We start from the raw sequence: 15,616 nt of genomic DNA on the forward strand, positions 1-15,616 counted from the left end.
TGATGGTGATCTGGGACATGGAGTTAAGGAGACGTGGGACACAGAGTGTTGGGGACATGGGATGTGGAGTGATGGGGATACGGGACAGGAATGTGGGACATGGCATGAAGGAGGGCGTGGGGCATGGAGTGATGGGGGTTTGGGATGCGGAGTGGTAGGGACATGGGACAGGGAGTGGTGAGGACGCAGACATGGAGCGGATAGGACATGGGGCATGGAGTGCTGGGGGCATGGGACATGGAGGGAAGGGAAATTGGGACATGGAGGATGTGGGACAGAGTGAAGGGAATGTGAGAGTGATTGGGGCATGGAGTGATGGATACCTGGGGCGTGGAGCTGACATGGAACATGAAGTCATGGGGATGTGAGACATGAGTGAAGGGGACATGGTGTGGCACGTGGAGTGATGAGGATGTGGGATATGGAGTGATGGGGACATGGAGTGACGGGATACAGGACCTGAAGGGGACATGAGACGTGGAGTGAAGGGGACATAGTGCACAGAGTCTGAAGCAGGGGGGCTCTCAGCAGTGCCCACCCTGTGTTCTGTGCCTGTCCTTGCACCCACAGTGCTCGTACACCTGGAGCATCCATACACCCCTGTGCCACTGTGCTCCTGTTTCTGCCAACTCTTTGCCATTCCTTCAGGAATTCAGCTGGTTCTGGTCCATTGAGGGCTGTTTTGGGCAAGTGGTCCCAGTGCTGATGTGGGGACAAAGTGGGGTGTCTCCAAACTCATCTCCCTGCCCCGGATGGGATGGGATGGGGATGGTCTAGGGATGTTACAGGACAGAATGGGAACAGCCAGGGACAGTAAGGACCAAAAGGATGGGGACATCAAAAGGGGTTGGGACAGATTTGGGACAGGGAGGATGAGGATATGGATAATGGGGACAGGACGGGATGGGGATGCAGAGAATTCAGACAGACAGGAGAAAGACAACCAGGATTGGGACAAGGATGATAAGGAGCAACAGGATGGGGACAGAATGGGACAGGAACAGAGAGGGATGGGGACAGGGTAGGATTGTTAGAGAAAAGAATGGGGATAGACAGGAGGGAGACAGCCAGGGTGGGACAGGATGAGATGGGAACAGAACAAACTGGGGAGAAGATTGGATGGGAACAGGACGTGGATGATGGGATGGGAATGCACAGGACTGGAACAGCCAGGATGGGGACAGGAATGATAAGAACCAACAGGATGGGGACAAGAAGGATAGGGACACAATGGCATGATCATAGGACAGAATGAGAATGGGCAGGATGGGAAAAGGATGGAAAGGGGGCAGGTTGGGATGAGGACAGGATGGAGTGGGGACTTCCAGGAGGGGGACAGGAGGATGGAGGAAGCCAGGATGGGTATAGGGATGACAGGGAGCTGCAGAATGGGGGCAGGATAGGATGGGGACTGTCAGAAGGGGTGGGGACAGATTTGGGACAGGGAGGATGGGAACAGAATGGGATTCTTAAGAGGAGAGAATGGGAACAGCCAGGAGGAGAACAGCCAGGATGAGAGCAGGATGGGATGGGGACCATCAGAAGGGGTTGGAGGCAGGGTGGGAGTAAAATGAGATGGGAACGAGGAAGGATTATTACAGGGCAGAACAAGGGCTTGCAGGAGGGGAACGGGAGGATGGAGACAGGCAGGATGGGGACAAGGATGGAATTGTTGCAGGACAGTGTGAGGATGGCTGGGATGGGGACAGGGAGGATGAGGATAGGATGGGATGGAGACAGGGATGATGGAGACAGGATGGGATGGGAATAATGGGAACAAGGAGGATGGGGACAGGATGGGATGGGGACAGGAATGATGGAGACAGGATGGGATGGGGATAATGGAAACAAAGAGGATGGGGACAGGGAGGATGGGGGACAGGATTGGGACGAGGAGGACGGTGACAGCACAGCTCACTCCGGCACGGGGACAGCCAGGAGGACCCAACCACACCGGGGCCAGCCAGGAGGGGCCGCCAAAACCCCACCACCATCACCATCACCACCACCACCCTATAACCCCCCTCATCCCCATCCCATCCTTCCGCTCCCTTCCTTTCTTTCTCCCTCCCTCCATCCTTCCCTCCTACTGCGGCCTCCGGGAGGGGGATGCGGGCCGTGGGGGTGCTGGGGCTGGGGGCCCTGCTGGCCTGGCTGCCCTCCGCCCAAACCGACACCTTCTCAGCTCTGCGCAGCGTCCGTCAGGCGCGGGGCAATGAGGGGCGGCTGCTGCGGAGGCTCCGTGCGTATCTCCGGGAGGAGAGCGCCCGGCTCCGCCGCCTGAGCAGGTAAGGACCCCCGAGCCCAATAGGGGACACCCCACAGCCAAGCCAGCCCAGCTCCGGGTTGGGGATGAACTGCTGGAAATGGGGGTTTCAAGAAGAAAAGGAGCAGCCATGGGTGGTACTGGGGAGTGGGCTGGGAATGGGAACGTGGGATGGGGGTTCCACAGCAGCAAAATAAGATGGGGTTGGAACTGGGTGATCCGTAAGATCTCTTCCAACCTAAGTTATTCTTAGGATGGAACTTAGGAATGCTTAGGATGGGAAGTTGGGGTTTGGTGGTTGGGGATGTGGGTCTGATGCAGAGGTGATGCCACCACCACAGGTTGTCGGGTGACACTTTGCGTCCAGGAGAGCTGTCCCCATTATAATTTGGGCATGTTGGGTTGCTCACAGCCCCTCTCCCTGGGCAGTCACTTCCTCACCCGTGGTGCCACCCCACGTAGGTTCTATGAGAAGGTCCGGGCACTGCACCAGGACCCTGGCGCCTCGGTGGACAACCCTTTGTTGGCCTTCAGTCTCATCAAGCGCCTGAGCTCCGACTGGCCCAGCGTCGTCTACAGCAGTGAGGCCACTGAAAACAGCCGTGGTACGGCGGGGATGTGTCGGGACAGTAGAACAGTGGGATGGAGGGGCCAACGGGGAGGATGGGATGGAGGGGACAACGAGAAGGATGGGATGGAGGGGACAATGGGGAACAGGACACAACAGGGAGGATGGCAGGAAGGGGACAATGGGGAGGATGGAATGGAGGGGTTACTGGGGTACTACAGGGTTCCCAAGGAAGCACCACAGAAGGCTGACGGAAGCTGGCAGCCTCCAAGCCCCACCAATCACAGAATCGTTGAGTTGGAAGCCCCAACCAAACCCCCCTCCATCGCCCCATTTCTTCCCCAGCTCTCCATGTCGGATTCCAGGAGTTGCAAAGGGAGCTGCCCGGAGCTGAGGACCTGGATGGGGCGGCGCGGGCGCTGATGCGGCTGCAGGACGTCTATGCACTCAGCGTGAAGGGCATGGCCAATGGCCTCTTCCAGCCCACCAGCACCGACCGCCCACCCCTGTACAGCCCTGGTCGGCGTGTCTCACTGTCGGCTGATGACTGCTTCCATGTGGGCAAGGTGAGGGTGATCCCAGCCCCATGGAGTGTCTCATAGAATAGCTTAGGCTGGAAGGGTTCTTATAGATCACCCAGTTCCAACTCCATCTTGTTTTGCTGCTATGGAGCAACAGTGAGTTTTTCCCTTTGCTCATGGAGGTGAAGCGGCCCTGCTGAATCAGCCCTGAGGCATCTCGTGGCTCTCATCCAAACTGGGGATTTGTGATGGTTCATGGCTCGGGGAGGGGAGAAGCCAAGCTGATGGTGTCAAGGAGCCCTATGGTCCTGTCCTGGAGCCCAATCCATCCCAGTGCTCTTCCAGAGCTTGGTGCTGAAGGGAGGGTTTCCCAATCCCAGTATGGGGTGAAAAGTGGGCCTGTGGGTCCCTGAGAGGGAATTAGGATGCTTTGATAGAGACTGAGGATTTTTTTCAGGGCAGAGTCCCCACTGCAGAGCCAGGACTGAGTCACAGAGCATGGGATGGCATAGGACAGGGTGGGATGGGATGGTTTGGGATGAGATGGAGATAGGGATAAGGACATAGATGGGATGGGATGGGATGGGATGGGATGGGATGGGATGGGATGGGATGGGATGGGATGGGATGGGATGGGGCAGGGTGGGGTGGGGTGGGATGGAATAGGATGAGATGGGATGGAAATGAGGTTGAAGAGGTAGATGGGATGGGATGGGTTGGGATGGGATGGCATGAGGATAGGGATAGAACAGGGATGGGATAGTTGAGATAGGGATTGGGATGGGATGGAGATGGAAATGGGATGGAGATGGGAGGGGGATGAAGATTGGAATGGGGCTGGATATAGAGATAGGATAGGATGGAGATGGGGATAGAGATGGGATGAGATGGAGTTAGAGGCAGGGATAGGATAAGGGATGGGGATGAAGGTGGAGATGGGGTGGGGATGAGATGAAGACATGATGGGGGAATAGGGATATTGAGACGAGAAAGAAAAAGAGGGGATAGGACAGAATGGAGATAACAGTGTGACCAGATGTGACTAGATGAATGGGAATGGGAATGGGAATGGGAATGGGAATTGGGATGGGATGGGATGGGATTAGCTGCAGTGAGGATGGGAAGGATTGGAACAAAATAATTTTAGATGATGATGGGAAGGAATGGGACAGGAAAAAGGCCAGGCTGATCCAGCAGCAGCTCTGAGCACTGCTTCGCAGGTGGCCTATGACACAGGTGACTTCTACCACTCCATCGCTTGGCTGGAAGAGGCCGTCAGCCGCTTTCGCCTCTCCTACGGCAGCTGGAACCCAGAGGAGGAGCGGGGCAGCCTGGAGGATGCACTGGACTACCTCGCTTTCTCCTACTTTATGGTATGACCATGACCCCTAGTGCCCCATGGCCTGACCCATTCCACTGTAGGGCCAAGCCCTGAGCTCATGAGCTCCCTGTCCCATCCAGGCTGGAAATATCTCCCATGCGCTGACTCTCTCCAGGGAGTTTCTCCACTATGGTACGTGAGGTTCAGATGTGGTCCCAGGGAGTTGCGGAGAGGTTTTGGAGTGTCTCTATCACCTCTATATGGGCTTGGGGTGAAGCCTTCTCTCTGGTAGATCCCAGTAACCAGAGGGTAACAAGGAATGTGGCCAAGTATGAGAAGCTGCTGGCAACACATGGGGACCGTGTGGGGAGACCCCTGCAGCGCCCCAATGTCACCCAGCTGCAGAACCGGGATGCCTACGAGGAGCTGTGCCAGGGCCTGGGGGCACAGGTAGGGCTGGCAATAGGGTACCACAGCCCCCACCTCATCCCCAGCCCCATCCCCACGTCCTCTCCATCCCTTCTGTCCCCAGATGGCCCCGGAGCAGCCCTCACAACTTGGCTGCTCCTATGAGACCAACGGCAGCCCCTACCTCCTGCTGCAGCCTGCCAAGAAGGAAACGCTGCGGCTCCAGCCCTACATTGTGCTGTACCACGACTTTGTCAGCGATGCCGAGGCTGAAACCATTAAGGGACTGGCAGGGCCCTGGGTGAGCAGTTGGGTGGGACAGGAATGCTGTCCCCAGTGGTGTCCCCTTGGACAATCTTTGGACCACCCTGACCTGTAGAGTGGTGGGTTTGGCTTGGCTCCATCCATGCTGCCATTGAGCCCACCAAGGCTTTTGGGGACAAACTGTGTCCCTTCCCAGCCAGGGTTGGTGGACTGGTGACACCCAATGACAGTCATTGACACTACCGTGACATCACATCATACTCTCAGTGTGTTGCTTCCATCACCCCATGGGGACACCATAGAGATGTTTGGCCAATGGCTACTATAATTACCCCAAAGTAGTCCCCAAGTGGGGTCCCTGCTTGGCTTTGGGGCCTCTAGAGGGTGGCCCTGTCTTCAGCAATGTCCCCTCCTCATGTCCAGCTGCAGAGATCCGTGGTCGCCTCTGGAGAGAAGCAGCAGAAAGTGGAGTATCGGATAAGCAAGAGGTAGGAGCCACTACTGGGGCCAACGTGTCCCCATTGCCACAAGACCCCAGTCTGCTCTCAAAGTCAATGGGGGCTGAGGTTGGGTGTCCCCATTTGTTCCCAAACAAAGTCAATGGGGGGCTGAGGTTGGGTGCTCCTATTTGCTCCCAAATAAAGTCGGTGGGGGGCTGAGGTTGGGTGTCCCCATCTGTTCCCAAACAAAGTCAATGGGGGCTGAGGTTGGGTGTCCCCATCTGTTCCCAAACAAAGTCAACGGAGACTGAGGTTGGGTGTCCCCATCTGTTCCCAAACAAAGTCAATGGGGGCTGAGGTTGGGTGTCCCCACAGTGCCTGGCTGAAGGACACAGCTGACCCCGTGGTGCGGGCACTGGAGCTTCGCATGGCGGCCATCACTGGCCTGGACCTGCGGCCACCCTACGCTGAGTACCTGCAGGTGGTCAACTACGGGCTGGGTGGCCACTACGAGCCCCACTTCGACCACGCCACGGTCAGGAGAGTCTGGGGGTCCTGGGGTGCTCCTGGGATGGTCACTGAAATGGTTCTTTGGGTGTACTTGGGATGGTCCTGGGATGGCCACCAAGATAGTCTCTGGGGTGCTCCTAGGATGGTTATCAGAATGGTCCTGAGACAGTCACCAGGATGGTCTTGGATTGTCCTATGGGTGCTCCTGGGATGGTCCTGGGTGGTCCCCAAGGTGCTCCTGGGATGGTGCTTTGGGAGGGAGGTTCCTGGAGTGTCCCCTGGGATGGAGCCAGGAGTGGGCTGTAGGAAGGAGAGGAGGAAAGAGGAAGGAAGGGATTTTCCTGGCAGCAGCTCAGAGCCGTGAAGTCCATTAGGGTAAGAGGTGTCTCCCAGCAGCACCCACACAGACTGACCATTTCCACTTCCTTGCTTTTGGGGCAGTCCAGGAAGAGCCCCCTTTACAGAATGAAGTCAGGCAACAGGATCGCCACGGTCATGATCTACGTGAGTCCCCATTTTGGTCTGAGAGAGGCTGCATCCGTGTGGACATCAGTAGGGTTGAGAGTGAACGTGGTTGGAGAGGGGTGAGGGCAGCTCTAAATCACACAGCTATGGTGCTAAAAGTAGATGGCTATGGTGATAAAACGTAGTGTTGGTAGAGGATTTCACAGCTTGTGCAATGCCACAGTAAGGAAAGCATGGGGGATGGAATCTGGGGAGGCTTTGTGCTTCAGAAAGCAGTCGCGTTACAAAGGGCAGGAGGAGGATGAGGGCCATGATTCACATTTCTTTTGCTCCTTTTCCAGCTGAGTGCAGTGGAGGCAGGTGGCTCCACTGCCTTCATCTACGCCAACTTCAGTGTGCCAGTGGTTAAGGTGAGGGGAACCTGCACAAGATCCTGAGAGTGGGGAATGGGGGGGGGACACAGCTCTCCCAGTTCTTCTCTCTTACAGAGAGTCACAGCTGAGCCCATCCCAATATCAAATCCCAACCTGCAGCTCCCTGATGCTTTCGAGTGCCGAAGTCCAGCTCTGGAGCTCCTGGCTCCATTCTAAGGGTGCCAAACCCAGTGTTTGGGCCTTTCAGCTTTCTCTTAGGAGTGTCAAACCCCAGCCCCATAACTCCCTGATCTGTGTTGTGTATACAGCCCTTGTTTTGGGGTGCTGATCCTTAACTCTGAAGCTCCTATCCATTTCTTGGGATGATAATCCAACCTCAGGGCTCTCAGCTCTGTTTTGCCAAACCGCAGCCGTGAGAGCCCAGCTGTTGAATCCTGGCTTAATTTTGGGGTGCAAAATCCCAATTCTGGAGCTCCCAGCTCTGTTTGAGGGGTGCCTAGCTCTGGGATGTGTCTTTTTACTGCTCTGTAGAATGCAGCCCTGTTCTGGTGGAACCTGCGAAGGAATGGTGATGGTGACGGGGACACCCTACACGCTGGATGCCCCGTGCTGGCTGGGGACAAGTGGGGTGAGTGGCAGCACCCAGTGTCACCCCAGGGTGATTCAGGGTCAGAGGGACAGCAGGGAGGCCATCCCCCTGAGGTTGGTATAGGGGACAGAGACAGATGGGGCCCTTGTCCCTTCCAGTGGCAAACAAGTGGATCCACGAGTACGGGCAGGAGTTTCGGCGGCCGTGCAGCCGGGATCCCCGGGACTGAGTGACCACCTGGGCTCAAAAATGCAGCTCCTGACCTGGGTGCTGTCATTGTCACCATGGCAGTGAAAAGCCTCCCCAGCACAGCGCAGCTCCACTGGGGTTCATCCAGGAGGAGAAGAGGGTGCTGCAGGGGCAGGATGTATTTGTTCAGCTGTGGGAAATCTGTTGAAAATAAAATTGAAGGAGACTCAACTGGAGGCTGGGAGAAATACTTTGGTGTGGCATTAAGGTTACTGGGAGGGTCGGGGGGGAGCGGATGGTACAAAACCCACACATGTTCCATAGCTTTGACCTTAAACACACCCTCTGTCCCATTTCTAGTCTCCTAAGAGGAGCAGCAGTGAGAGCTATGGCACTCCTACAGCCATCAGTATGCTTCGGAGTGACCAAAGCAGCCACACGGACCAGAGCAAAGCCAACACTACAAAAATCAACCTGTTGTGGGGTCCGGATGCATCTGAAACCTGGCTGTGCAACCTCACGCTCCCCTCTGGTGCCGGGGTACAACAGCAGAGAACAGCACACAACCCCTTGTCCTCTGCCAGCATCACACGATGAATCTTTTTTGCAGAGCTGCTGCTGTAAGAGGGACCTTGGTGCTGGAGCTCAGAGTGCAGCAAAGCCAGCGCAGGGGCTGCTGCCTTCCAGCCTCCCTGGCCCCCAGCCCATGCACAGCCCCATTTCCCCAGGGCGCTGCAGACAAGCTCCCTTTCTCTATCCAACCACAGTGCTAGCGTGACTGGAAGGCAAAGGAGGCAGCCGGGCTCCCCAGCAGCACCTGGTGATCAGGCAGGGCCCTGGTACCACTTGTTTGCTCTGTGCATTTCAGATAGGGTGACAGGAGCAGCAGACCAGGCAAAGCAGAATGGATGGGGTTGGGGTCGGCCCCTGCACATTCTCGGCCCGCAAAGAAACTCACTGATTTTAAGGGAAGAGGTTTAAGAGCTTCCCAAGCACCTGGGCTCTGCTGTGCCTCCTTGCACATAAAAACCTACAGAGCTTCAGCCCACACTGCTCCGAATTCCTGCAACCGAAGCATTCAGGGTGTTAAAAAACACACGGTCCAACACAGCACAGGTTACTGAACAGCCAAAGCACCACGTTTTATTACTTTCAGATGTTTCTGTACATGTGGGAGCAATCAGTGGTAAAGGGGAGGGGAAAAACACAGGCTGTGGCTCCAGCATCCCCTCCTCCTCCCCGCATTGGAGCACAGAGAAGGGATGTGGGGACGTTTCTGAGGATGAGACACTTCCATGAGTCACCAGAAAAACCCAACGCAGACCTCACCACTGTGACAGCCCAAGAACAGCCAGATCTACCCCTTCCCAGAGGCTGCTATTGGCAAACAGAGGAATTCCTAACCCAGGCTTTGCACAAATGCTTTATTTGGAGGCGAGAGCAACGGACACCAAACAGGGTACCAGCAGGACGAGGCTGACACAGGACACAGCAGTCTCCAGAGGACTGACAGACACAAACACATTTTCCTTTTGGAAACAACAGCAAAAGATACGAGGTCACCTGAGAGCAACACCCTGCCAGGCTGGAAACTCAACTGGCCCAGCATCCAACAGCAAAGCCTGCAGTAAAAACCCAAGCGCGGTCCCACAGGTTTCAGCTGCTTTGCAGACGTGGTGCCAAGTTTATGTAGAAATGCAACCTGGAGCTTGGCTGGCAAACTGGTTTTTGACCTTACCCAGAAGATCCAGGTGTAGATTTTCAGGGGGTGTGAAGCACCAGTTAAGCCCAGCTGACTTGCCAGACATCTCCCATTCACACTCAAGACAAAAGGCAACAGTGGAGAGGAAGAGAAACGTGCAGATCAAGATAATGTGGGCTCTCCTGCTCCTGTATCTGCATGGTGTTGGAGCAGAAAGCCAGCAAGGGGCTCTGCCCTGCTGCAATTACTCAGCCCTGCCCTGTAGAAACAAGAAAAGCCAGAAGGTTCACTCTGAAAGGTGGGAAGCAGGGCTGGAACTCAGGTCACAGCTCCTTCCTCTGCCAAAAGACAAACATCACCAACAGCTATCATCTCCAAAATACACAGTCAGATTCCAGGAGGGGAAACCCCGTCGGATTTGGGGGTCTGGTAGCTCCAAGCACAGCCCTCAGACCTCTGCATCACTGCTCTGCACTTTCACTCCTCACCACCAGTGCTTATTTCTTGAGAGCATGTCTCAGCTGCTCACAACTTGACTTCCAGCTGCAACAACCATCAGTATTTTCAACTGGCTTTGGTACAGTCTCCCACCTGCTTTGCTTCTGAAGGTGTCTGACAAGGGCAGGCTGAACAAGAGAGACAAAAAGGGTTAAAAGAAAAGCAAGCTCCATGCAGCAACGTGATACAGCAACGATTTCAACACAGTCTGATGTTCCACCCCTGGATCAATGCTGTTTTCTAGATGCCAGCATGCAGGAGTGGCCATTCAGACTTACACACTGCAGACATCCACTCAGGCTCCGTGTTCAGAGCTTTGGCCACACAGGAAATATTTCTTTCCAGCAGTCACAGTGCTCCTGTAAGCTACAAAAGGCTGAGGGCTTTGTCTGATGCACGCAGCCCCAGAGCTGGCAGAACCTGTGCAGGCTCCAAGCTGAAGTCAGCCCTTACACAAACCGGTCTCCCAGACCACATCTGCTCCTGCCAAGCCTCAGGGTTTTCCATCGTGAAAGCTTCCATGGATCCTCAATCCAACAACTGGAACAAAGGCAAGAGAGATTTCTACATCATCAAATGCTCCTGCTTGAAATCTGCACCCTTACAGCTCAGCCTCCTCCCGTCTGCCTGCTTTGACACAAAGTGCTGAAGGCTGTGAAAGAATGCACTGATCAGACAGCAAAGGAGGGAGAACTTCCTGGGTTTCCCTACTTTTATTAAGTGAAGGAGAACACTTTCCCCTGCAGCTCATTCTCTGTGCTAACTTTCACCTAAATACCATTTCTCTCTGCCTGCTGCTCCCTCCTCCCAGGAAAAGCAATTGCAGACAGGCAGAAATCCTTCAGACAAAAGCAGACTCTCAAAAATGTTTGCAATTCAGCACAGCAGGAAGGGATTCCCACTCCATCCGCTATTGCTCTCATCCCTGTAGCTAACTTCCCCAAATCCAGTTTTGAGACAGCCAGGACCCAGAACTTGGCAGGGAGCAATGCCACATTAAATATCCTGCTGAAATATACGTGGGGAGGACTGAGGATGCTGCCAGCCTTCAGGATGCATCAGGAAAAAGGGAGATGTAGCATCTCGGTTACTGAAGGTCCATTTAATCCACCAGGAACTACAGCTGGGCTGGATGTTACACCACGGTCACAATGCAACAGTGAACAGAAAGAGGAATGTCAGGAGCCAGCAATTCTCTATTAACACTGAGTGCCAGTGGTCTGGCAATGAGCAGAGCCCTCTGCAATTTGGCTTTCTTGCCCCTTGTTCACGCATTTCCCACCCTGATGTGTTGGGCAATGGGCACAGCACAAGGCCACAACTCACATGTGAAGGAATGAGATGAGGAGCAGCTCTCCATCAGAGGGAATCTCCACGTTTACCAGCTCTTCACACCGCTTCCCTTTGCCCCACCTGCACCTCAAACACACCAGAAGTTCAGGATGGCTCTGGAGAACTGCTGCCCATCACAGCTCCCAGGATCAAGCCAGGAACAGAACTGTGCCTCAGCAAAACAGCATTAAATACTGCCTCCATCATACAGCACACGAAGGGGTTCTGGACACAAGGCAAATGGAATAAGATTTCAGACAACCACCAGCAACACGCTGAGAAAAACTGCTCCAATACGTGCCAGCTCTTATGCTCCAGTGTGATTCTTAGGAGAGGTGAAAGCAATCTGACCAACTGCCTGCAGGTAATTAACCCTGAAGAAGCATTCTCCCATGTAACTGCAGATTTGTGTGGAAATATGGGGGGGCAGGCAGGAGATGATGTAGGAAGTGACTCCGAAAACAAGGTGTATCCTCTGGTACTGGGGAATCAGCTGCCTGCACCTCTGCATCAACATCAGCAGGATTGACTCCAAGCTCTTCCAGGAATTTATCTGCTGCACTTCTTGCATCTTTTTCACCCCAACGATGCTGATCTCTGCTCAGTCATGTGTGGCAGCTACACAGAGGGAAGCATAAACACATTCCAGAGGCAGAAAAGGGCCAAATAGGCAAACTGCCTGTAATTCAGGCTATTTTTCTCAGTGAGAGCTTGAAACAAACGTTAAGAAAGCTGCAAGATTCTGAAATGGAGCTGACGATTCCCACCCTTGCCTTTTTGTTTTACCCTCTGGTCCAAATTTGCACAAGAAAGCAGCATCAGCTTCCTTCCACAGCTTAATCCATAAGGCTGACACTGGTGAGATGGAACTTGAGTTTCCAATGAAGCTGATTCCCCCACTGCTTTAGGGGAAAAAAACGAATATATAAGAAAAACAAAACAAAAACTAAAGCTAAGGGGCACTTTGAAGACGATCAGATGATTCCACGGAGAAATCCTGAAGCCTTTGGAAATGCTGCAGTGACTTTGCTGGCTCTGGATTGTCAACAACCCTTCTGCAGTTGGGTCCAAAAAAGCCTGAGAACCGATGGAGGTCGATAAGACTGCTTGGGGTTTCAGGAGGTCTTTGCTTGTGGCAGCAGAGAGGAGCCCACTTCTGAGGGTCTGAAGAGCTTTTCATGGTCTTCAACACAAGCTGCTTCCCAGCAAGGAAGTCCCTAAGCACGGACACGTTGTGGAGAACTGTTCTAAGGGATGATGAACCTCACACCAACTTCTCACTGCTGCTGAACTGGAGAGATGAACAGATATGGGATACATCACAGTGGCCTCTGGTGCAGTTTATTTACAATATGACTCAGTGCTGGAGATAGCAGGGTATTAACAAGCAGGAAACACACTAGGAAGGAAAAAGGAGAGTGGAAAAAAAGGTCACGTTAAAATTAAGGTATTCTCTGCAGATCTTTGGCTCTGCCTCTTTTCCCTCTCATCATTTATACACCACTTCCTTCCACTGAATTTAAAATATGCAGCCCACATTCCTACATTTCTGCTGTTTCATCCCCAAAGGCATAGGACAAAGGGGAAAGGAGAGATCATTCAGCAACACCCCTTTAGTATCACCAGTCCTACAGCATTGTACATGTTGAAATTTATAGCTTCTGTTGAAGAATTCTCAGCTACAAAGTAAGAGAACTTCTCAGGACTGCTCACTGACACATGACAGATGACCTTGAGGCAGATGAGTACCATTTGTGAGTGTGGTCTGAGCATTGGTTTAGTCATTACCTTTATGATGCTGTACCCTTAGGAGGCTTTCCAAGCAACCTTATCAATGACAACCAACTCTCATTGCTACATCGAGACCTGGCTCCTATAGTTTAGTTCAATACACCCGAGGTCAGCAGACAAAGAAGCAGAGAGCTCTACCTGTCTGATTTGACCAGCATTCCCTGGCCAAAGCAGCGTGGTACGAGTTGCTTTCAAGGCACAAGGCCTTGATTATGTAAATAAAAACCTGCATAAACCAAATACCACAAAGCTTGTAATTCTGCCTTCTGGCAGGCTCCAGAGAAAGGAATCAGCAAAGTGAGATCTGCCTCACTCCTTCCCTTCAAGGAAGAAGGTTTCATTAACACGAGACACTATGTGAAAAGTTTACAGAGAACACAAACATCAAATAATTCCTGGCTGTGATGCCAAGCTGTTTGTTTATATGTGGTTTCAGCATTATGCTAGAACTCCTAGCTACCTCCCACACTGAAAGCCACAAGCACACAGTGAGAGCAAGGACTCTGCTCACAGACTGCCCAGCTGCAGCACTCACAAAGCCTTACCACTGGAATCCACCGATGGGCTCTGTAAACCTGTGACGGATCAGGAACGTCGCAACAGCTTCAGCAACCTGGAGGAAGGAAAACTAGGTCAGAACTTAAAGGGATGTGAAGACAACGAGAAATCCAGAGAGCCTTCAAAGGATGCAGCAGTTCCACCTATAGTAATGTGCCCTTGGGATTTTCTTGCTGGATGAAGTCTGCTGCTTGAAAACGAAGAGTCTAAAAGGAGATACATGCTTGCACCTTCACACTGATCACACAATCAAAAGTTTTTTCACCACCTCTTTCAGCAATTTCTTAGATTTAGCATGCAAAAAGAAAGGTTAGGTGAAACCATTATGTATGTTATTTCTATGAAGAATAAATCAAGACAGCATTCTGGCACTAATCACACCACTTAGAAGCTATGCTGAAAAGCACAACAACATTCAGGTGAAAGCTATTCCTTCAGGTTGGTAAAGGAGAGCTCTGGCAGGCTGAGTTTTGCACTCATGGTGCAGAACAAGCATTAAAACCAGTCCTGTTCCCAACCACAGGCTCCACTGACACGAGTCCTCCTGTCAGGACACAAACTGCAGCAAAACACAGCAGTCACTCTGCTTCCTCAATTTGCAAACTGTCTCAATAGCATTTGTTTCATATTTGGGAAACTTGAGCCACCCAACTCAGTACAACACAGATGAGCTCCAAAAGCTGTGGCTTAGTGCTAGGAAGAATGAAAAGCTTCTTGAGGGAAGGCAGGAGGTTAAAGGGAACCACACTCCATATGGTAACAGTTAGTCCCATCACCACCAGCTTGAGAATTAAACCTATAAGCTAGCCAAGCTCTGTATCTCATCTAACATTTCAACTCAGGCTTTCCAGTCAGCTTAAAAATATGATAAAATCCAAGCTGCTCTGCAAAAAAACTAGTGATGGTATCTCATCCAAAAGGCTCTTGTGGTGTAAAACTGTGCTTCATAGCAAGCAATGGCCCCTGTTGTGTTTAAGCAGTGGAGACCACGATGCACACAGCTTCACCCCCAGGCAGAGCTCACCTTGTCTGGAGCATCTTCATGGACTGCATGGCCACACTGTGGAAGGACTTGCATCTGAAACTTCCCTGCAGATTAAGAGAATCATCACTTTTTAAGCAGTCCTGCTTCCTGAACAGCAATAGTTTAGGGAAGTAATTCTCACCTATGCAGGAAACAACAGACACTGGAACCTTAAAAGCAAGGTGAATTTATGAACACTTCTAAGGAGGCTCTTTGCATTCTTTACAAACCTCACTAAGCCTCACTGTGAGCATGAAAAAGAGCGTGGCCTGCAGGGTGAGGGAGGGGATCCTCCCCCTTTGCTCTGCCCCATGAGGCCACTTTAACATAACATTCATCATGCTGCCCTGTGCCACTTTCCAATACCAAATGCCCTGCAAATCCCATGAAGCTGGGACCAAAAGAAAAAAATAAATTAATAAAGCATGGATGGAGATGCAGAATCTTTATCTGATAGAAACATCCAGAGACCAAACAGTTTTGGATGGTCTCAAGTGTTCTAAGCTAGGAATGTCACTAGAATGGGAGAAAAAAACATGAAAAAGAAAGCCTTGCAGAACATCATCCTGATTCCCTAAAAGAAAGTGGCAGCCCCACTGCTGGAAACATCAGTCACCAGATTGAACAAAAACCATGGAAAAAGCTCATCACAACTTTAATTTAATCCCTCCCTCCTCAATTTCTCCACGTTTCCTATAACCACACACAGGCAATATTTTTGGATTGACTAAATCTTCAGTGCACAATTGCTTTGAAATCGATTGCACCTGCTAAGAGGCTATTCCCCCTATATCTT

The 15,616-nt window shown here is 52.3% G+C and overlaps 2 protein-coding genes across 11 annotated transcripts in view; one reads left to right on the plus strand and one right to left on the minus strand.

The window, feature by feature from the left end:
- The first annotated feature begins 1,455 nt into the window (after positions 1-1,455).
- Positions 1,456-8,146, plus strand: P4HA3 (prolyl 4-hydroxylase subunit alpha 3). Of its 8 annotated transcripts, none has more exons than XM_085216611.1 (13): positions 1,462-2,288; positions 2,729-2,871; positions 3,180-3,400; positions 4,576-4,728; positions 4,817-4,868; positions 4,954-5,126; positions 5,209-5,385; positions 5,772-5,836; positions 6,164-6,323; positions 6,745-6,882; positions 7,105-7,173; positions 7,669-7,765; positions 7,885-8,146. In XM_085216611.1, the coding sequence occupies exons 1-13, from the start codon at positions 2,110-2,112 to the stop codon at positions 7,953-7,955; spliced, it is 1,698 nt and encodes a 565-aa protein (XP_085072737.1). In that variant the 5' UTR covers positions 1,462-2,109; the 3' UTR covers positions 7,956-8,146. The 8 variants fall into 8 exon arrangements, 6 of the variants coding, with proteins under 6 accessions (XP_085072743.1, XP_085072737.1, XP_085072741.1 ...); XR_014881201.1 differs by having other exon boundaries at positions 1,464-2,288; positions 6,745-6,802; positions 7,885-7,927; XM_085216612.1 differs by having other exon boundaries at positions 1,468-2,288; positions 4,969-5,126.
- An 886-nt stretch (positions 8,147-9,032) lies between these two features.
- PPME1 (protein phosphatase methylesterase 1) overlaps positions 9,033-15,616 on the minus strand; it is a 31,578-nt gene continuing 24,994 nt past the window's right edge. For 2 of the 3 annotated variants that reach the window (XM_085216624.1, XM_085216623.1), the window contains 3 exons: positions 14,821-14,885; positions 13,784-13,851; positions 9,033-12,846 (listed from right to left, as the gene is read on the minus strand). In XM_085216624.1, coding sequence (XP_085072750.1) covers positions 12,828-12,846; positions 13,784-13,851; positions 14,821-14,885 — 152 coding nt within the window. In that variant the 3' untranslated portion in view covers positions 9,033-12,827. The remainder of the gene's footprint in view (positions 12,847-13,783; positions 13,852-14,820; positions 14,886-15,616) is intronic. The other variant, XR_014881203.1, reaches the window with a different exon arrangement.

Source organism: Meleagris gallopavo, chromosome 1, assembly GCF_905368555.1.
Source record: "Meleagris gallopavo chromosome 1, MGAL_WU_HG_1.1, whole genome shotgun sequence".
NCBI lineage: Eukaryota > Metazoa > Chordata > Aves > Galliformes > Phasianidae > Meleagris > Meleagris gallopavo.